The 20,905-nt window shown below is 47.5% G+C and overlaps 8 protein-coding genes across 8 annotated transcripts; 2 read left to right on the forward strand and 6 right to left on the reverse strand.

The window, feature by feature from the left end:
- Positions 1-49: 49 nt before the first annotated feature.
- Positions 50-2,117, forward strand: FSUBG_2313 (uncharacterized protein; the record flags this gene model as incomplete). The annotated part of the gene is made up of 5 exons (XM_036680073.1): positions 50-230; positions 280-1,061; positions 1,113-1,265; positions 1,310-1,343; positions 1,903-2,117. 5 exons carry the CDS (start codon positions 50-52, stop codon positions 2,115-2,117), a joined length of 1,365 nt encoding a protein of 454 aa, XP_036542233.1.
- A 1,474-nt stretch (positions 2,118-3,591) lies between these two features.
- Positions 3,592-4,432, reverse strand: FSUBG_2314 (glutathione S-transferase; the record flags this gene model as incomplete). Its single annotated transcript, XM_036680074.1, has 4 exons — positions 3,592-3,768; positions 3,820-3,937; positions 3,987-4,240; positions 4,304-4,432. The coding sequence occupies 4 exons, from the start codon at positions 4,430-4,432 to the stop codon at positions 3,592-3,594; spliced, it is 678 nt and encodes a 225-aa protein (XP_036542234.1).
- A 1,483-nt stretch (positions 4,433-5,915) lies between these two features.
- On the reverse strand, positions 5,916-8,178 carry FSUBG_2315 (C6 transcription factor; the record flags this gene model as incomplete). The annotated part of the gene is made up of 4 exons (XM_036680075.1): positions 5,916-5,960; positions 6,014-6,800; positions 6,850-7,994; positions 8,047-8,178. 4 exons carry the CDS (start codon positions 8,176-8,178, stop codon positions 5,916-5,918), a joined length of 2,109 nt encoding a protein of 702 aa, XP_036542235.1.
- Positions 8,179-8,720: 542 nt separating this feature from the next.
- FSUBG_2316 (dihydrodipicolinate synthase) lies at positions 8,721-9,647 on the reverse strand (the record flags this gene model as incomplete). The annotated part of the gene is made up of 1 exon (XM_036680076.1): positions 8,721-9,647. One exon carries the CDS (start codon positions 9,645-9,647, stop codon positions 8,721-8,723), a length of 927 nt encoding a protein of 308 aa, XP_036542236.1.
- A 620-nt stretch (positions 9,648-10,267) lies between these two features.
- On the forward strand, positions 10,268-13,888 carry FSUBG_2317 (uncharacterized protein; the record flags this gene model as incomplete). The annotated part of the gene is made up of 8 exons (XM_036680077.1): positions 10,268-10,429; positions 10,478-10,541; positions 10,591-10,843; positions 10,897-11,610; positions 11,659-11,994; positions 12,875-13,310; positions 13,358-13,762; positions 13,811-13,888. The coding sequence occupies 8 exons, from the start codon at positions 10,268-10,270 to the stop codon at positions 13,886-13,888; spliced, it is 2,448 nt and encodes an 815-aa protein (XP_036542237.1).
- Positions 13,889-14,019: 131 nt separating this feature from the next.
- On the reverse strand, positions 14,020-15,659 carry FSUBG_2318 (C6 transcription factor; the record flags this gene model as incomplete). Its single annotated transcript, XM_036680078.1, has 3 exons — positions 14,020-15,507; positions 15,555-15,582; positions 15,625-15,659. 3 exons carry the CDS (start codon positions 15,657-15,659, stop codon positions 14,020-14,022), a joined length of 1,551 nt encoding a protein of 516 aa, XP_036542238.1.
- Positions 15,660-16,803: 1,144 nt separating this feature from the next.
- On the reverse strand, positions 16,804-18,740 carry FSUBG_2319 (uncharacterized protein; the record flags this gene model as incomplete). The annotated part of the gene is made up of 2 exons (XM_036680079.1): positions 16,804-17,024; positions 17,075-18,740. 2 exons carry the CDS (start codon positions 18,738-18,740, stop codon positions 16,804-16,806), a joined length of 1,887 nt encoding a protein of 628 aa, XP_036542239.1.
- Positions 18,741-19,204: 464 nt separating this feature from the next.
- On the reverse strand, positions 19,205-20,805 carry FSUBG_2320 (Autolysin; the record flags this gene model as incomplete). Its single annotated transcript, XM_036680081.1, has 2 exons — positions 19,205-20,542; positions 20,593-20,805. The coding sequence occupies 2 exons, from the start codon at positions 20,803-20,805 to the stop codon at positions 19,205-19,207; spliced, it is 1,551 nt and encodes a 516-aa protein (XP_036542240.1).
- Positions 20,806-20,905: the final 100 nt, after the last annotated feature.

Consider the following 20,905-nt stretch of genomic DNA (forward strand, 5'->3'; position numbering starts at 1 on the left):
TATTGACCCCGTCGGTCAACACGAGGAAGCTTCATGCATAAATCTGATCATGGCTTCCAAAGCAGACTCACTTGATGAGCTCCCGTTCACCCAGACGGGATTCGAGACCATCATGAATAAGCTCAAGGTTCATGGGTCTATTGTGAGAGTTATCAATCGCAATACAAGCTGTGCTTTCCTTACTATTCCGTTTACATGGAATCTTCCGAATACGACCATTCCATCTATTAGTGAGTCTCCTTATCACACCCCATTCATTTGATTCTCACTTTGCTCTAGTATACAATTGTCGAACCTCCGCTTCTTGGGATGGGGATATGGCCCTTTCTGTGACATTCTTCCCTGAAACCCTGACGACTAACTCCGTTTGGTATGGATGTGATCTCTCGAAGCGCAAGTTTCACGGAGATCTGATCACAGATTCTGAGCTCATTTGCGATCAACTGGAAAACTTTGACGGTGACGTACTGCACCCGATGGTTCTTCCTGTGGTATTCGCAGGATTCGAGAGGGAGAGGCACATCGGTACAGTGAGGAAGTGTCTGACGCAATTTGTTCAGCGAATTCATGATCTAGCCTCCCCGGACCTACAAGCATTGGACAAGGACGAAGGCTCTTCGGGAAACAAGGAGATTAAGTCCGGATATGGCTTGCCATTAACCAAGGAAGGATGCTTAGCGCCTTACTTTCGGCTAGTATCAAGACTCATTCACTCGAAGGCTGCCAAGACTGTTCCCCCGCCGAAGACAAACTCGCATCAGAAAGAAGAAGAGCAAGAGCCTGCTGTCCTGTTGTGGCAAAACATCAGCTTTCTAAGGATTGGGCTCCAGAACTGGCAGACCCAACTCGGCAAGATGATCGATCATATCCATCAACTTAAGGATATTGATCACGACTTTAAACTTACAGAGAGAGACCCCAAGAACAAGAGCAGATCTCTTTGTCTCCGACAGGTGGGCGATAGACTAGAGACAAGGATTCAGGACCTCGTTGAGGAATATGACGAGTACATTAGACAATGTACACATATTATGGACGGCCTGACTTTGGCAACACAACTGGTGTGTACTAAACTCGTATAGAATTCAGCCTCTGGAGCTAAATCGAGATAGGAACTGAACAACATTGGCCGCAAAGACGCAAGAACCAACCAGAAAATCTCTCGTGTGAGTCTGGAGGTTGCACAAATGACTCGCCTTGATGGTAGTCTCATGAAGTCCATTGCCATGCTGGGCATGGTCTTCCTTCCTGCAACCTTTGTTTCTGTAAGTTCGCTGACACTTTGGCCGTCAAGCTCTAACAGCCGCAGACCTTCTTCTCCATGGGCTTTTTCCAGTGGACTGGTGAAGACGGGGAACGAAGCGAGATATTGTCGCCATATTTCTGGATTTATGTCGTTGTTGCTGTTGGCCTGACTATTTTTACCATGTCCATCTTTTATATCTGCACCTTGAGAGCAACTTTGTCTATAGTTGGTGATGATCGAGATCTTGTTTGATTTATTAAAGCAAAGAGTAGAGAATAGTGAGAATATCCTCGAGAGCCTTGAAACTTAATGCTACTGTAAGGTTTCTCGATATTTTTCTAAATAAAATACTGAAGCTTTGTTTCTCATTCATAAAATATCTATTGTGCACCTGCTTAAATTGTCTTCACGATGACCTCCACTCATTTCATGTGTTGTTTACAGTTGAGGTTTGTGGCTGCGACCTTAAATCAGCACAGAGAACCTAGTCCAAGAATTCATCAGCTACATGCTCAGTTTAGTATTTGCTATTCTAATCAACGTACCAAGAGTAGAAGGTATTAGTCAGTATGCATTCACAGAGTGCTTTGAGAGAATATTCAGAGCGCAACGTAGCATTGAAACAGTATTGACAGAAGACACTGAAATATTCACAGAAGGAATTGAGAAGCATTCACAGCATGTCGACATGGACTCACAGGACATCGACATGGATTCAGAGGGAATTGAGAAGTGTTCACAGGACATCGACCCGGATTCACAGGACTTCGACATGGATTCAGGGGGGGTTGATATGGATTCAGAGACAATTGACGAGTATTCACAGGACTTTGACATGGATTCAGGGAAAATTGATATGGATTCAGGGTGAATCGACATGGATTCAGAGCAAATTGAGAAGTGTTCACAGGACTTCGACATGGATTCAGGGGGGGGTTGATATGGATTCAGAGATAATTGACGAGTATTCAAGAGCATTCAAGGCGTATATAAGCCTCCGCGCAAGCAACAACTTAGAGCACCAAGCCAGCAATCTCCCACTGCAATCCCACTGTGCGCGACAATTTGAAAGTTCCTTCGCAGCACTCCTTGTTGATCAAACCCCGAGTCTTTTCAAATCACCACAGAGTACCCATTACAACATCACTTTACAAAAGCGAACTTATTTTCAGCATGATCCAATAATTTCTATCTCTCGAGTACGGGAACAAGAAGAGGCTTAAGGAAAAGCTTGACGATTACTTTGGAAGTGACACCTATGAGATATTCGAGGTTTGAGTTTCAAGTCCATTAATCTACCAAGTACTGACCATTATAGCGGTCTGGCAACCAATGGCAGATCATGGTTCCTAGAAAGCTAGAGCAGGTTTGTGATTCTGACTTCTTTGCTATGATCTCCGAACTCAATACTAATAGTGCGATGCACGCCTCTCAGACCGAAATCGAAGAAATCGAGGAACACATGAAACAGCACTACAAGTCTACGACCTAACGCTGATCTGGGAATGGGACAGGCAAGGAAGTGATTCGCTATTGGAAGTCATAGATTTCACAGCACACAGGTCAGGTCAACTCATCACGGGACAGCAATGGGGAACTGCTCTAAGTCAATTCCAAGAATGTGTCCTCACTGAGAGCATGAACTCGCTTTGAGATAGCATAACAGTTCTACACAATACACAAAGAAACACAAACCCCCAAACAAGGTTCAAGCCTTCCAGCCGCAACTGACAACCTGGTAATGCTAGGAGACTTGAAAGTTACTAGGCTTCCATGTGATACGCTGAAGGACAAACTCGGATATGCATTGCTTCCAGACGGAATCAACTTATAGGGGCTGTTTCTTCCACTGGGCTTCCTTCACTCCATTTGCCATGAAACAACCATCCACTATTCCAACAAGATCAATGAGACTCGGACACCAAGGCTAAAACCTAGTGTATTACAGGTATGTAAATATTGCGCTTCTCAACTCAAGTTGCGTCTCATCTAAATACCTCAAGTGGATTGTAAAGCTTGAATGCAAAATATGTCGCAAATACGGGCCAACCTTTCTTACACGGCTTCTACAATTCATCAAAGATGAGATGCTACACCCAGAAAGGAAGGATAGAGCGGATTATAAGAGGATCCTGGACTATTTCCATACGTTTGTGGGAAAACAGGTATTTAGAAACTGGGGAATTGATTTGTAAAATATTATCAGAAGTATTAAGATACCTGTCAACTTTGAGTTCACCAATAATAAGTTAAGGGAGGTTTTGGGCCCTATAAACGCACGCAGAGAATAGATAAACATCGTTAATAAAGATAAATCACCTATGATCAGCAATAATATCACAGATCTAAACATCGTCAATCCCGCTGTTTCCATCCACATAAATTTGTCGGTAAGAAGCTCGGCCTTTCATCCGGTTCCACCAAGTAAGTAGATTTGTGTGAGCCTCTAGAAGGGTAGGCCAAACTCCATCTTGCAGGTAGTGCATATACGGGACGTAGAAAAAGTCGACCAGTGTCACAGTCTATGTATGTCAGCTGCTCTGTTACAAGAGTCAAATTGCAGCCATACTAACCTCGCCAGCCATGAAAGGCTGTGTGCTGAGCTTTTGGTCAAGGAGTCTCAGAACTCGTTCAAGTTTCTTTTTAAGATCCCTGACGACCTGTTCATTGGGCTCTTGCTTCATGAATTGCCTGGGAGGAGCTGTTAGCTTCTGATCGTCGCCTCAGCAGGGCAACCCACGACTTAAAGTAGGCTTCAAAGGCCAGTGGGTTCGCAACAGCATCGAAAGAGGTCAATTCGATAGATGCAGCCTCTTCAAACTTGGCCTTTGCAACTTGACCATCGGGTATGAGTTTATTGTCCGGTCCGCCATATCGATCAGCGAGATATCGAGCAATAGCGCGTGACTCGGTCAGAACAAGAACTGGATCATGCGAGTGGTCCTGGAGGCACGGGACAGCGCCGAAAAGGTTGATTTCGAGGAACTCCGGCTTCTAATACAGTTACAATGACTATCAGCGTCACCTGGCCGCATATTCAGTATCGATATCACATACCTGCTGCTCACGCTTGATAATGTCCACCTCATGAATGTTGGTGATGTTGAGGCCCAGCTCGAGAATTACCAATTGTAGTCGCTGGGGACAAGGGAACCGGCTGTCGGTATAAAGTGTTAATTGAGACATTTTCGTAGCAATGAGTAAGGTAGTGATGAGATGGGATTAATGAGGGTTTTTGTTGGATAAGTATCCAGAATTTGGAGGCCTGTTTAGTCTTTAAGTAGAAGACTGCAGAAAAGTCCACTTCAACATAACCCAGTCTCAAAATGGGTCTGTTGGAGGCATAATCGACGCGTAGACTCCTACTTCTCATGGTTGGGGCGGTTCTGCCCGCAATTTCAGGCACCATATATACGTAGGCAATCAAAAGTCGTCAAAAGTACCGCGCTAAGTGTCTTGAGCACACGTAAACTAGTGAAAGCCTGGAGTAATTCCGATTTTAATTATTTAGTATTGGATGCAGGGCTTTAGTAGACCTCGGCTATTCATCTCAAACAAGATGAGGCCGGCGAATGACTCAATCGCTCCCCTGTACATGATGCGCTCAATGACATGGCCGAATTGAGTGGGCCAAGACAGCTACCTACTCACAACAAGCACTGGAACCAAAAACAGCGAGCCACCAAGAGAGAATGAGTCAAAATGAGATGTTTCCGCAATTCTTCTCGATAGAGTATGGAAGGCAGAGGAGACGCTTTAAGACTACAAACTGAATATCTGTTTCTATCTCTGAGTGACAAAGATAGGCCGCTGAAGTCCCAATGTAAAAGAAAACATCTGCAAACCTTCAAGAACCAATAGGAGCGGGAGAGATTCTGAAAAGACAATAGCATGGTGTTGCAAGGTGGAATGGTTTGAGGAAATTGCAACGATCTAATATGAGCTGCTCCCGGCGACTTTTGGTAGAATATACTGTGAAAACAAATTGACACTTGATGGACTTTCTATGAACCTAACATTTAAGATACAATATTATTAAACATAACTATCCCAGTTTAATTTCCTGTTCTGACTTGAAGTACGTGAAAACAAGTCAAGTCAAGTTTTTTCTTCACAGTTCGTAGATTCAAGTCGTCACTGCTAAGACGTTGGCGCGTCACTCTCATTCATGGTCTAGTCTTGGTTTCAGTCACTGAATATACAGGAATGAGCTATTTCTACTTGGCTTGGGTTATTCTTATAGGAGCTTTTGAGTCAACTAACATATGAGATGTTTGGATCGCAAATTATCTCGAACGTACAGCCTGAGACGGACTCAGGTGTCGTTGTGAAATTCCTGGCATTTGCTGAAGAGGAAATGATGCATCCTGAGAGGGTTCAGAGGGCTGACTGTCGACGGGTCCTTGAATTCTTCCATGAGCATATGGATTAAAGCATTCCAGAGCGAACAGTCTCTACCATAAAGCAAAGATAGGCCTGGGGCCTAAAAGGTGAGACAAGTTTGCTTCTACTTGGCCTTACGGTGTAACTTTGAGGGTCAGTTCAATATCAAGAAAGACAATTTACTCGATGTTTCATGACAATATTACACTAAATGTGATTCACGCACTGACAAACGACTATATACATAAGATACAGTCTTAATAACTGAAGATTGTACTTGTGTATTTTAATAGAGCATCGAGTCTTCCAGCTGAGAGAAGAATGTGAAAGCCTACCATAATCATTAGCGCTAGCCACGTCGACACGTCCGCACCTGATACATACCGAAGAGTCAAGATCCAACCAGTCAGTCGGCTGCCACTGACTCAATGGATTCATAATAGACTGCAACCCCGAACTAGTCTCAACCTGCTCGTCAAACATGGAACCCAACTCATCTATACTCGTACCCGACTCATGTTCACTTGAAATGAGCGACTCCTGTTGACACTGCATTGTCTGTGACGGCCTTGTAGCATGCTGTGGTCCTTGTCTTGCTTCCTGTCGCAGCTCCTCAATGATGATGCTGTATCTCCGGCTTGCAGACTCAGCAGCAATAGTTCGTGCCAGATGATTCTGGCATTTCTCTGCGAGATCGAAGAGCAACGCGTTGCCAGGATCAGCGGTGGTGTTGCTCCTTTGTTGAATGTCCCATACATACACCACTGCCAATGCACAGAAGGTCACATAAGGCATCCACCACAAGGCATGGAATAAAACTGATTTCTCGGAGAACATGCCGTCGACAATTTCTAGTGCGAGCTTGGCTGCGCTTATACACTGTGTCACACAAGCCTTTAAGGCAGGGCTGCAATCTTCTGAGTGATCAAGAAGGAATGGACGTGTCGTGTGCATTACAGCGTGGCAGTACGCAAGCTTTAGAGCAGTAGCTTGTCGAGAAAATATCGGTATCAGGCTTGAAGGACGAACGGTGCCGAGGTGCGGAGGGAGAGCTTGACGCCATTCGTGGAGTTGTTGGATGAAGCATTGTGCTGCTGCAAGGCGTTCTTCAGGTGGCATCTTTTTGAGTGAGTACACTTGCCGTGATACATTTTCGATGATTATTGCGATCCTGATAAGCTATAAGTAATGATAGACGTATCCTGTTGGGGTTGTCCTACCTTGCGTGAAAGATTAACGAGTCAACATGGCAGTCCATGGCGGGCTCCAGTGGTGAAGGTCCTTGTGGTGTCATATCCTCATCGTTGACACTATCAGGGAGCTCCTGGTCGACATCGTTGTCATGATAAAACCGAGGTCTGCCAAAAACAACAGCTAGGTATTTATCAATGGTATAAAGAACCCAAAATGTTCTCTTCCGACACTCAGATATGATGTAATCAGTGGGCTGTCGACCTCCATTTCGATACTGAGTTGACTTCCGATGCAGACCAAGCGCTGTAACGATAGGTACAGTATTTCCGAAGACATACCAAGCTTGGTTCATCCGAGATGTTTGCAAGAGATAAAGAACCTGTAGAACTCGCGCCTGGGCTGATTCAAGACGAGGGAGGCCGGTCTCTTGGGCAGTGAGCTCAGATGCTTGGAGGAAATACTGTTCGCTCTGCTGTGACATAATAGACATGCCACCGGGAAGTGAACCCTGTTCTGATATTCTGTGTTGCCGAAAACTCGCAATGGCAAGAATATTGACTACTATCGCGGCTTTTGCATGGCCAATGCCTGTGTCCAACGGCTGTCCGTTGTGAGCATTGTTGATGACAGCTTCAAACCATACCTGGCAGTATTGCCTATTCAGAACACGGTATGTGACGACACAGTTCTCGAAATAGTAGTTGAACAGCTCAAAGACTTCTGGCTGATTGACAAACATCAAGCTCGAATCACCCCTTGTAGTAAAGGGCTTATCACCCGCAGACATAAGAGGCTGTAGATTCTCCGCGCCTGTTAATACTCCAGACCTCGACTCTGTTTGCTGCGTCTGCTGCGCCAATCTCTTCCATGCACGATGCACAAAAGTCAGATTCGACGTTGGATCGAAGAATTGACCCTCAATCTCCGCAGTCTCAAGGCCAGAGTCTCCTTGTGATGTAGATCTTGAACTTGTTTGTTCAGGATTGGTATCAGGAGGAGCAGAACTCATAGATCCTCGCTGTGGTCCGACGGTCGGCGGCGTCGGTGGCCTTCCTCTTCGATAGAGCGAGTCATATTGACAGTCCAGCCGTCTTTTGACACAGCCTGCACAGGGGAGAGTCCCAGAGCATTTGAGCTTCTTGAGTTTACAGTGATCACAGGCTCGGCTAACCTGCTTCGTGTGAGAACATGTAAATAAATCCGTCTTGAACAAAACAACTCACCTTGGACGCTTTCCGACGGTTCTCGGACTCGCGGGTTGTATCTGGCGATAGAGGCAGAACGCGTTTTGACCGATTCACTGGATTTGTGGCCGTTGATGCTTCGGACAATGGTGTTGTTACTGGGGTAGTCATTTTTGGTGGGTTTCCGAGGTTGAAGGGGGAGGAATCCGAGATGTGGAGGAGAAGAGTGCGGGGAGCTCGGATATTATAGAGCATGGGTGAGCTAGTTGCTCCGGATTTTCTATGACCCCATGCTCTAGCCACCCTGGGGCTACTACGGGACGAGGTATGAAGTTTGTGGAATGTTCATCAGGCGATCTGTGTTTTTCACTTGGATCTGCTGATCGAATTGAGACTTGAATATCAAGGTCTGTGTATTTTAGTAGATTCCTAGATGTTCTGTTAGCCTTGGGGCTGTAGGATTGATCTAAAGGTCAACAGCTCTATGGTTGATACTCCTACATCTTGTGAAAACAATATAAATATTTATAAGGCGTGCTATAAGTAGCAGAGAAAATGTCATGTGTCTCCATCTATGATTGAGTTGACTTGTCCGTATCTTAACAGTTTTAGGTAAAAACAACAGATGCAAAGTTATTTAACAGATGATATGAGATTCTTTTGCTCTAAATCTACAGTACAAGCTCTATGCTATTCCAATCCCAACCCTAAATTTAAGCAACCTTCTTAAGAGTCGCCGATGAAATAGCAGCGTGAATCTCCTCCTCAGCTCCATCAGGAAGAGGCAACAAAGGCGATCGCACAGTAGCATGCGACAAGATCCCCCTAGCAACAAGCGCATGCTTCAGCGCAACAGTGCCCTCCATATGCGAACCCCGGTGATAAACAGCCTTGGTCACAGGAAGAAGCAGATCGTGAATCTCCCTCGCCTTAGCGTAGTCCTTAGCCTTGCCAGCCTTGATCAGCTCGAGCAGAGGCTCAGGGGCAATACCACCATAACCAACAAGCATGCCGTCCACGTCAAAGGCGGTGTGGAGGAGGTACTCGTCGTGGCAGGTTAGGACGGGCACGTTGGGACGCTCGCGGCGGAAGACGGGGATCTCGGTATCCCAGCGTCGCATGTTGCGAACGCCGTTCTTCATGGCGATGACACCAGGTTGAGCGGCGATGTCGAGGAGAGTCTGGAGGTTGTATGTAGCCTTGGTGTTATCAGGATACTGGAACAAGATCAGAGGCAGTTTCGAGACCTCATAGACAACCTTGTAGCGATCTTGAGGCGCACCGGGCTGATAACCGAAGCGCAACCATCCATGCGATGGGTACAGAAGACCAGCTTGCGCACCAGCCTCTTTAGCACGCTTGGCCTCTAGGGCTGCGACTTCAGTGCCCTCGCCGGTAATACCGGCGATGATGGGGATCTTGTTATCAACGGACTTGACGAACGCCTTGATGGTGTCGACCTGTTCCTGCTGGGTGAGGAAGGTTCCTTCTCCGGCGTGGCCTAGAACGACGAGACCCTTGACGCCGTCGATGCTGCCGAGCCAAGAGCCCAGACGCTGGATGGCGTCGTAGTCTACTTTGCCATCCTTGGTGAAGGGGGTGACGGGGGCGGGGACGAGGCCTTTGAGATCGAAAGACATTATGATTGGTTGTTAGACTTTAACGTGTTCAAGTGTAGTTGAGAGGTGGTGATGAGTGTTCAAGATTGCTCTTGTTGTTGTGATTGTTGAGTGATGTGATGATTTATTTCTCTTCCATTGAGTTTATCGTCTTCTTATATATCTAGAACAAGTCTCCATCTCGCGCCTCGGCCTTCATCTTCAGAAGGCGAATTCACAAACTTCACGACAATCCTCCCGACGGAATCCGAGTATCCGAGATGCCCTGATTCACAAGTATCACCACTTTCAGAGGCGCTGCTTGGATTTCCGAGTGTGCCCGGATTCTTTCGCCGGCCTGACAAACTCAATTTCCACCCATGACCCCATATTCTACTAGCCCACCCCGGAAATGCCTCTCATTGGTTGACGTCCTACTAGTTTTCTACATGGTCTCATCCCCCGCATCCCCGGACTTTGCAACTCCACAATCCAACCCCAGACTCTAGGACCATGACTAGAATTTCTTCGCATTTCCCTGTTCTCCTACAGAATGACACTCAGCTGAATCATCCTAGCTAGGATATAAAGGTACCTCTTGGACCTTGATCTTCTCACTTTTTTTCTCATCAGACATCTTCTTCTCAAGATTTCAGCTCGCAATGGCAACTCAGACTCAAGATATCGAACGCGAGTATTCGCGTGATGAAAAGTCTGGGATTACGCATAATGAGCATGCCCAGAATGGTTTATCTCAAGAAGATGCTGACTTCTTGAATAACTTTCCTGAGGAGAGGAAGAAGGCTATTATTCGAAAAGTCGATGTAAGTTCTTTCACCCAATGAGTACTTCTGCTTACTTACGCAGATCAGTGGCGGTTGATTCCTATGCTTGTTCTCTTGTATCTTATTGCATACCTGGACAAGACCAACATTGGTAGGTCTCATCTATCGTATTCTACAAGATAAATGGCTAATTTTTATAGGAAATGCAAAGATTGAAGGCATGACTGTTGACTTGCACCTCAAGGGCATCGAGTACAACATCGTCACCGCCATCTTCTTCATCCCCTTCGTCCTCTGCGAAGTCCCTTCCAATATGATCCTCCACAAGTTCAAGAGACCATCTTGGTACATGGGCGGCATCGTCTTTTGCTGGGGTCTCGTCATGACTCTCACAGCCTTGGTCCAGAACTACGCTGGACTTCTAGTCATTCGATTCATGCTTGGTATCTTTGAGTGAGTCTCCTTAATCTCGCTAATAATCTGTAATCACATAATGACTTGGATAGGGCCGGTTTCCTCCCCGGTGCAATCCTCATCATCTCAAACTGGTACCTCCCCAACGAAACGCAAACCCGAATCGCAATCCTCTACACATCAGCTGCAACAGGCGGTGCCTTTTCCGGCCTTCTAGCCTTCGCCATCGCCAAGATGGACGGCATGGCAGGTCTTGAAGGCTGGCGTTGGATCTTCCTCCTCGAAGGTCTTTTCACCGTCGTTGTCGCCATAATGTGTGTCTTCCTCCTCTGCGATTCACCAGCCCTATCCACACGCTGGCTCGACGCAGATGAGATTCGATATCTTGAACTCCGACAACTTGCCCGTCGGGCTACAGTCCCAATGGACTACAAGGAGAACGATCACTTTAATCTCCGTCTTTTCAAGGATATTCTCATGGATTACAAGATTTGGCTCTTGTTCTTTGCGAACTGGTCGAATGCGGTGCCCAACTATGCTATGAAGTTCACTATGCCTACTATCCTGACGGGTATGGGATATACTTCTTCTGATGCGCAGCTGATGACTATCCCTCCTTATGCTATTGGAGCTATTTCCGCTTATTTGTTCGCCATCTTTGCGGATAAGTACTCATGGCGCGCTCCTTTCATCTTGGGGCCTCAATGCTGTCTTGTTGTTGCTTTCATCATCTTGTTTGTCAAGTCCAGCAACATCGAGGACAACATTGCTGTTTGTTACTTTGCCGTCTGTCTCGCATGCTTCGGGTAAGCCCTCACCCATCATCCTCATAGTCAGTTGCTAACGATTATCAGCATGTATCCTATTCTTCCCGGTGTCAACGCGTGGAATGTCGCCAACACGCCCGATCCAGCCAAGCGATCCGTCAACATTGGCCTTCTCGTCTGTGTCGGCAACATCGGCGGCCTCATCGGCTCTTACATTTACCTCGCGCACGAAGCTCCCCGCTACCCTACCGGCTACGGAACTTCTCTGGCCTTCGGTCTGGCTGGTATTGTCGCAGTTTTGTTGCTGGAGACGCTTCTGAAGAGAGGTAATGCTAAGAAGGCGAAGATGAGTGAGGAAGAGATCAGGCAGAGATATACGGATGACGATCTTGTTCGCATGGGAGAGAAGAGCCCATTGTTCAAGTATGCTCTGTAGATGTCTGCTGGTGTTACGGATACACAAGTTACAATACCTAGGCTAGTGAATATCAGAATGGCTCATGAGTGAATAGTCTAAGCTTAGAAGAGTTATCCTAAATTGCAAAGAATTGGATAAGTTTAGTATAAATTGGTGGTTCTTTAGGACAGTTATTTATTCTTTAGGCCTTCATCCAAGGTCACAAGTCTAATTACTCCATATGGACAACCATCCGTATAATCCTTGCTCAATTGACTTTCCACCATCTCAGCCTCATTTACCCGCCCAACGTCGTCTAGTCTCACCACTTTACCCCAACCCCAGACCCGTCTGACAATCCTACACACCATCTCACAACATGATTGGTGCCCACAGCCCGTAGACAAACCAACCCATGTCCAGGCAGCATCTTTCTCGCCTCTTTGATTCGAGCCAAGCATTGGCACCATAGCAAACCAACCCTTGCAGTTACGTTGGATAATCATGACGTTGCGGTTTTTACCTTATAATCAGCCGCATTCCATCCCCCTTTTGTTTGCTGACAGCCCCAGATCTTGCAACTCAAAATGTCGCGATGGCGCCAAATCCCGATATCACGACGAGAGCGCAGCAGGTGTTGGAGGCGTGGAGTCAGGGCTTCAATGTCGGGGCTGTGATTATTCTTCTTTTGCTGGTCTTGTGCAATTATCGCAAGAATACGCTTTTGCATAAGCTTATTCTCAGTGAGGTGAGTAATTTCTTTGTTTTTTGCCATTGAATATCGATTAATCGCGAGTAGCTTCTTCTTGCACTTGGACATGGGTTCTTTTGCTTTTTTGATGAACCTGAATATGGATGGTAGTATTGTATCGCTCCACTATGAATTGGGTTGTTAACTTGCAGCAGGGTCCTCAGCAGCACGGCAACTCTATTATACATCTCATACTTCATCCATAACCTCATCGCATGGCTCAAGATCCGTCCATTCCTCCCCAAGTGGGGAGCTCGTATCTTCATCATCTCACTCCTCATCGTCCAGCCCTACTGGGTTCTCGAAACATGGGCCAACTTTCAATATCACAATCGTCTCGGTAGTAAAGTCTTCAACACATCACGACTCCTCGAACCACTCTTCAGAGACCCCTGGTGGGTATTCACCACTATCAAACTGGTCCTAGCCATCAACGAGAACTACGAGTTTACGATTCCTGGCCTTATTCGAACTAGTCCACGATTTGGAATCATGCTATTCTCTTTGTTCTTGTCGATCGTGTTTTTGATCACTGATGTCATTTTCATGATTGCCGTGTCGAAAAGAGGGGGCATCAATCCGTTCTGGAGGGTGAGTTTCTTTGTTCTTCCATCAAGCCACTTTCTTACAGGTTCCAGCTCGCTTTGGTTTTCAAGTGTGCTTCTGATGTCATTTTCCTGGATGATTTCAAGAGCGTCCTTGACAGAATTTCAGAATCAGCTATGCGGAAGATCACAACATTTGAATATCGAGATAACGCCTCGGCATCCGTTAACCAGCACCCTTCAGTTGATTTTTCCTCGCCCAACTTCCAAAGAAAAGACCCAAGATTCAGATCATCATCTAGAGCTGAGATGGGCTCTATTCTTCATCCAGTGGGATCTCGAGATGACGGTCATTATGAATTTGCTTCAAACTATAGTCAGCCCTCGGTGGAAGACGGTGCTGCACGACCGTGGCTTGCAGACGATGCAAGACGTTCGAGCTCTCATTCACCAAGACGAAGAGGGGAATCCCAAGACAATATGATCACTATACAAGAGGTACATATGCCCTCATCGCACATTGGATTTCAGCTGACTCGATGATAGGATGATAGAATCAACGAAGTGGAGGATATTCCGATGGAACCAGTAAGGGCACGGACAAAGAATGATCAAGCACACTAACAAAGGGTGTATGAGGTATAAAAATGATATTATAATAAAATAAATCTATATGTGGTATTCCCCATTATTCCATAACAGCATCCAAACATTTTGTCTAATCCCAATAAACATTATAACATGCCATGTCAGTCCTAAGACTGACTCCCTATCTCCATAGCAATATTAAGCATACTTCTAGGCCACCACTTCTCTACGCCCAAAAACTCCCCAAAGAAACTCTTCCTACTCGTATACTTCACTATCCTATCCAACTCACAAGCCCCAATCCCTCCAATCCACCAAACACCATCTAACAGCATAACCAAAACCAGCCAGTGAGAGAAGATATCCATAGCAAGTCTCGTTGTCTCAGACACCTCGCCATCGCACTGAATACCCTCGTCGGGAATGCCATCAGGACTAGTGGGGATATTATCAAGCACAGACTCGACGATACTGAGGAACTCGCCGGGGATTCGGTTCAAAAACCACATTATGGTTCGCCGGAGGGGTTTGGGTGGTGTCGAGAATGTTACGCGGGCCATGTAACTTCGAAGCCAGGGTGAAACATCTGATAACTGGCTCAGGGCTGCCCAACCTGCCTCGAGATCAGGTTGTTGAGAATCTGTATAAGCGCTCTGATCTGGATGAAACAGCTCATTCACGATACTGTTCAACGCTTCAAGAGCTACAAGACAAGCTTGGAGTTCTGTGTCGTCACCTGGTGACTCCCAAGAAGGCTTCAAGTGCGCAGCAAACTCCAAAGCCTCCGCTCTTGTTCTCAACTTGTCCAGCGCGGACCCCGATGTCGCTGCGATGATAGGCATGAGAAGTTGCTCCGTCTGAGGCGTAGGTCCATTCTCGCCCAAAGGAACTAAACCATTAGTTGACTGGTTATTCAGTGTGATATCAGGCGGACTAGCTGTAAAGTCCTCCAAGAAGCCAAAATCTTTGGTTGAGTGCAAAAGGCCTGTATAAGCCAAATGGGCTGCCCGAATAAGCGTCATCCAATGTAACTGAGCAGGCGCCAAACTAGTTCTCTCCCCTTCATCGAGCGTCTTTGCGACCTCGATTCTCACCGCGTGGTTGGCTGTTGCGTAAAGAACCATAAGAGGAGCGTTGGCAACAACATGATCGTAGTGATTGGCAATTGGAATATCAGCTCTAGTCTGACGAAGCGACACCCTATGATGTCCATCCGCAAGAGCAAGTAAATGCCTGACCTGACTCTTATCAACCCTCTGCAAAGGCTGAGATATCAAATCGTGACACTTTCGCACAGCTGCGAGAGCGAGGATAGAGCTCATGAGGGGTTTACTTCTGAAAGCCAAGTTCGGGAAGCCAACTTGCAAAGCATATAGATCATCTTCATCGTAGGCTAGTGATCGAGCTGTGTGGGAGAGATAATAGCTGAAGAGTTCAAGCTCTGCGGCGCCGAGATCAACTGATGGAAGGGGGATTTCCTGGGGGAGGAGGGTGAAGTTGGGACTTGGTGCGAGATAGGGCGATAGACCGGGGGAGAGGTCTGATGTTGAGAGACTTGCGTTTGTTGAAGGGGCGTAGTGTGGTGCTGGGATGGTAAGAGATTGCAGTTGAGTCCATGTGTCCTCTTGAGTAGGTGATCTCAATGGACGAGATTTCTGACGAGGGTATTCACATGGGATGTCCTTATCGAGACATCGCGAACATTGAGGTCGTTGCTCATCACACTATGTCTGTCAGAACACAAGTCATTAATGATAAATGGGGGAAATTACCTTTTTTCTTCGCTGTTTGCAGCCCAGGCATCCATGTCTAGACTTTGTATGCGATCTTCTCGATCGAGCAGTAGAAGTCGTTTTACGCGACGGCGATTCCTGAATCGTAGACATATTAATTACTCTATAGTCAAACAATAAGGTAAGCATGATTAAAGAGCGTGGCGACTAGACTTATATATCCCCCGTCCTCTCAATTAAGCTTACATCGTCACCCTCTGTGAGTGGTTGACGCGAGATCCACATTCAAACCGCAGTCACAATGATTTGAATTAATTTTCTCAGCCGCGAAATTGAGCTACGTAATCACCTACCCAAAGCCGAACCCGGCGCCGCGGGACCGCCCACGCGGGGGGGGGAACTGCGCCCCTCTTGGCTCAGCCCCGAGAATTTGGAATTTGGAATTTCTGTCAGCGCGATGATGACTGGAAAACGTCAACCAATTGGAAGGGAGATGGGGGAATTGGGTGGTCGGCCAGCGAAAATGGACGCCGAATTACAGTGTTGGACTGACTGCTACTGTACCCAGTCTATCCCGACATTTAACATCAAAAGCAACAGTTCTTGTACAGGCAGTTCTAAGGAGCAACCCATCCAGTCTGTGTCATTGCAGCCAACAATGGACTTACAAGAGATAGCGTCGCACCAAGTCCCCGTCGCAAAAATGGCCTAAAGCGGTGGTGATTACTACCCTGCGATGCTGTGCTGACAATATGAGTCGAAGTGTCGGTGAGCTAATGATTGCCGCTAGAAGAGAATTGGAAGGGCGGCAGAATAAACTCGCCGATCATATGCAGTCATCTTGTTGCGTGGGTTCATCGGCAAGTGAGTGATAACGTGCTGAGAGTGATGATGTCTTGAATGAGGATTAGGCAGCAACATCAACAGATGCTGAAGTCTACGATCATTACTAATCCATTATATGATGCAACATTACGAATGGGGTCCCTGTCTGGGTCAGCTTAGGATAAAATATCGTAAAAACGAAGGAATGTATGAATGGTATAGGGTAGTCGATCGCAAACCTGCCCAGGTTAATGACAATCGTCAATATTCTCCATGCTGGTACAATGGTATCTACATAATCAGCGCTTATCTAAATGAACCCTAACACAAAATTACACCATGCAACCCGGGTATCCCATAAACTCTCTGTCCAGGGGGGTATATGCTAATCTCTCATTTCCCATCCACCTCAACACTGCGTACGATGTGCGCGCGACGGACACCCATTCTATAGTGCCTCCGAAAGCCGCTAACCTGTGTCTCTCTGCCTTCACTGTCCTCTCCGTCTTCTTCGTCGATTTGATCGTAGTTCTGTGCCGGTTCTTCCTTGAACCCGGCATCTTCAATCGTAGGCGCAACACTGTCCTCTTCCGTCGAGTGTCGACTGCTTTCAGCTACAGAAATTCTCAGCTTCAACCTCAATGCCTATGATGAGTCGTGTTACCTGTGCTCAGTGTCACGGACTGATCTCGGGCGCTGTTCTCAGGACCTCGATGGCTTGCTGGTCGAAACCGATGGCTTCTCTTTGGCGCGGTCGCATCACCCTGCGTGCCCCCGGTCAGTGGGTCGTTGCACCACTCTGCGTAGTATTCGAGGTACTCTTCAACGGACTCTTTGTTCCGAGTGCGAGGGCAAGTCTTATCGTAGACCTTGAGCTTGTTCAACGGGACCCAACCCGACCTGCAATCATGTGGGAAATCTTGAGTAGGGCGAAAGAAAAGACCCGGAAGGCTACGCTTGTGAGCCAAATCCCCATCATCTTCATAGCCAGGGGCCCAAGGCGACGGAGTAAGATCCGTGGTTTTTGCGCCTTCGTAGCATTTGGGGATTGTTGTGTGGAGTTCTATCTCCTGCAAGACCTTGTTGAACTTGAGACGTGGGAAAGGTCCCCATGGAAGGATCATGAGAGGAGAGAAGAACTTGGTTCTGTCATTATACAAGCAGACGATGTCTCCCGGCTTCGCATTGATGATTCGAGGATCGACGTCCTTGAATGACTTGGGAGGCACCCAATGAGCGTTGGGATTCTTCCGTCTCCCGCGTTTCCCTTTCTTCTTTCGTGTACTCCCGCGCCTCCGACGTTCGGATCGCTCTTCGGGCCCTTCATCCTCAGTTTCGAGCTCTGTCTCATCGCCATCTGGTTCCACAGGCAGAGGACAGAGCGCATTGTTCTTCTCGGCGAGCTCGGCATTGCAGTCCGACACATGGGTTCCCAGCACCTGAACAACCTGCTCCTCAGTGGTACTAAAACTGCGGCCGTGGTTGTGGTAGAAATGGTCATATGCATCCTCAACAACATCCTCCCCCTGGAACTTTACATCGCAGTCCTTACACTCCAGGATGTACCAGTTTCCCTGGCGAAACGGAAACTGCACAATCCTGTACTTGGCTGGAGTGTCGCCGCCCTGAAAGACCTCACTGAACTTGATAAATCGGTCTGGCGTAAGGGAAGGTGTTATTTGGCCTCGACGACTGCGCTTGACGGGTCGGTTCTCATCGAGCGAGATGTTGGAGGATCTCCGTCGTGATGCAGAGGTTCTGGGCTTTCTGCTCGAAATACGTTCGGCGTTGTCGGCCAACGGGGCTTGGGATTCAGCGGTCGCATCGCGCTCTGGACCGGCTCTTTCCAGACTATCATGGACTACAGAGCTACGCGCAGGGGTAGGTATTGAACTAGCTGGCAGAGGAGGGTTGGGAGCTGGGGGCGTAGGTATCGAATAAGCTGGTAGGGGCGCTCGCGAAGGTATGGGTATTGAATCGGCTGAGAGAGGATCTCGTGGAGCTTGGGATGTAGGAGCTGCGAGCGCCAGAAGGCCCTCCGGAGCCGTGGCCCAGTCGTCGATGAGCTGTTGCAAGAACCGAGCTTTGTCTTTCTCGATTTCCTCCTCGAGCTTCGATTGCTCTAGAATAAGCGTCCTGAATGGCCGGATATCAATCTTGCCAGCTGTGTCCTCACGGAATCTCTTAGCATTCTGTTGGGCCAGCTCCTCAAGCTGATCGACGCGTTGCTGCCGCGCAAGGATCTCGGGGGTTCGGAAGTAGTTGTCTAGCGCCTGGAGCCGCGGCACCTTGTCCAGGATGGACTTTGAGATTGCGAGTAGATCGTCCATGCTGGACGTCAATCAGGCGGCACTTCACAGGAGTAGATAGTGCGAGAGCATGAGAAGGATGTCATGAATGAATTATAGCGATCGCATTCGAGAGGGAGTGGAAGGATGGAGGAGGGAAACGGGCGGGATGGGAGATGCGGGGCTTGAAAGTGCAGTAACTAAAGTTAAGCTGTGAGCCGTGTTTCCTACAGATGACGGGGCTTGGAGCTTGGGCCAATGGACGTGGGTGTTGGTCGCAAACGAAAACGCGAAGTGTCAGCTATCGTACGGATAGGGACTAGCGCGGCTCCTCATTGGCACATGATTCCTCTTCCCTCTTGTCTCAGCGGGAAGCGACAGCGAGTATGACATCTTATATCAATTCAGGAAAAGATGTGAAATTACATAGGTACATTAAGGAGTAAAAGAGAATAACTAAAGATATATATATATGGAAGTAAAATTGTGAGACAGTGGCGGCAGGTTTAAGCTTGCACGCAAACCCAATAGTCCACCCACAAGCTCGTGCAAGTCGAACCAATAGCAGGATTCCACTTGAAAAGATTGGCCATCGTGATCTTGTAGTAATTCTGAATCGAGGCGCAAGTTGTGGTTGACTTTACCTGATGGAACTTCTTACAGTTCTTGGTTATACCGCTCTGGATAGGTGAAGGAGTCGTGACACCGTTGCTTGGCTGGGTCGGTGTTGGCGTTTGTCCAACTACGCCCACGCAGACGTTGTAATCAACCCACAAAGCTGTGCATTTAGAACCTATAGCTGGGTTCCATGCATAGAAGTCGGCGAAGGAGATCTTGTAATAATCCTGAATTGAAGCACAGGTCGTTGTTGATTTGACGGTATGAAACTTGTTGCAGCTCTTGGTCATACCGGCTTGTATAGGCGTGGGAGTTGTTATTCCATTGCCTGTACTTGTTGGTGAAGGCTGCTGGCCGATGATACCTACACAAACGTTGTAGCCTACCAAGAGGGATGTACAGGTTGAGCCTATGGCGGGATTCCAGGCATAAAAGTCCGCGAAGGAGATCTTGTAATAGTCCTGAATCGAGGCACACGTGGTTGTTGACTTGATAGTATGAAACTTGTTGCAGTTCTTGGTCATGCCGGTCTGGATAGGCGTGGGAGTGGTGATTCCATTGCTAGGTGTCGTAGGAGTCGGGGCTGTCCAGCCAACTACACTGACACAGACCCAGTAGTCGACGAGCAAAGACTGACAGTTTGTGCCGACCGCGGGATTCCAGGAATAAAAGTCCTTGAGAGGAAGCTTATAGTAATTCTCTATAGAGTTGCAAGTTGTAGTCGATTTGATGAGATGGAACTTGTTGCAGCTCTTGGTCATACCGGCCTGGATAGGTGATGGTGTTTCGATCCCGTTGGTAGGTTTAGTAGACTGCGTAGGAGTTGCTGTATGTCCTATGACAGACACACAGACCCAGACATTAGCCCATAGCCCCGAACAGCCTGTGCCTAGCTTGGGGTTCCAAGTCGTGAACTGGGCTAGGGTTATGCCGTGCTTGGAGGAGACTGCATTACAGTTGTCACCTTGCTGAACAAAGTAGAACTTGTTACAGTTCGATACCATGCCAGGCTGTATTGGGTCAGGCGTCTCGACGCCATTGCCGCCTACGGCAGTTGTAGATGGCTTCGTGGGTGTTGTCTTCGAAGGAACGAGAGTGGTAGAGGACGGAGGAGCCGTAGTGAACTTGGTCGTGGTGCTACTGACAGGGACGGGTACTTCTTTCTCTTGAATGCAATAGGAGAATCCCTCCTTGAAGTTGCCGCATTCTGCAGTGATGGAGGGGTTCTATATGTCCCATTAGCGTTGGTATTTAGGGGACAACTGTCGTAACAAACCCATCTGATCAGGTCTTCCAAAGACAGATTCCATGCATAAGGGATCAGCTCACACGGAAGTGAACCGTCGTTGTCATACCAAGAAGCACAGCTCTGTGTGGTTCCCGGGGCGATAGGCATAGACGGCTTATCATCGCGGCGCTGATGGCGAGATGAAGAGCCGTGGCTGGCTTGAAAGAGAAGGGAGAGAGTCCCAAGAAGGAATAATTGCATGGCGAACCAAAGCGAGGGGACGGATTGCAATACTTGCTTGTAGGAGGCAGGAGTAGGTCTCAAGACATATACTTTCTTCATCCTACCTTATATACATTTG

The sequence above is a fragment of the Fusarium subglutinans genome, assembly GCF_013396075.1.
Source record: "Fusarium subglutinans strain NRRL 66333 chromosome Unknown NRRL66333_c0000019, whole genome shotgun sequence".
NCBI lineage: Eukaryota > Fungi > Ascomycota > Sordariomycetes > Hypocreales > Nectriaceae > Fusarium > Fusarium subglutinans.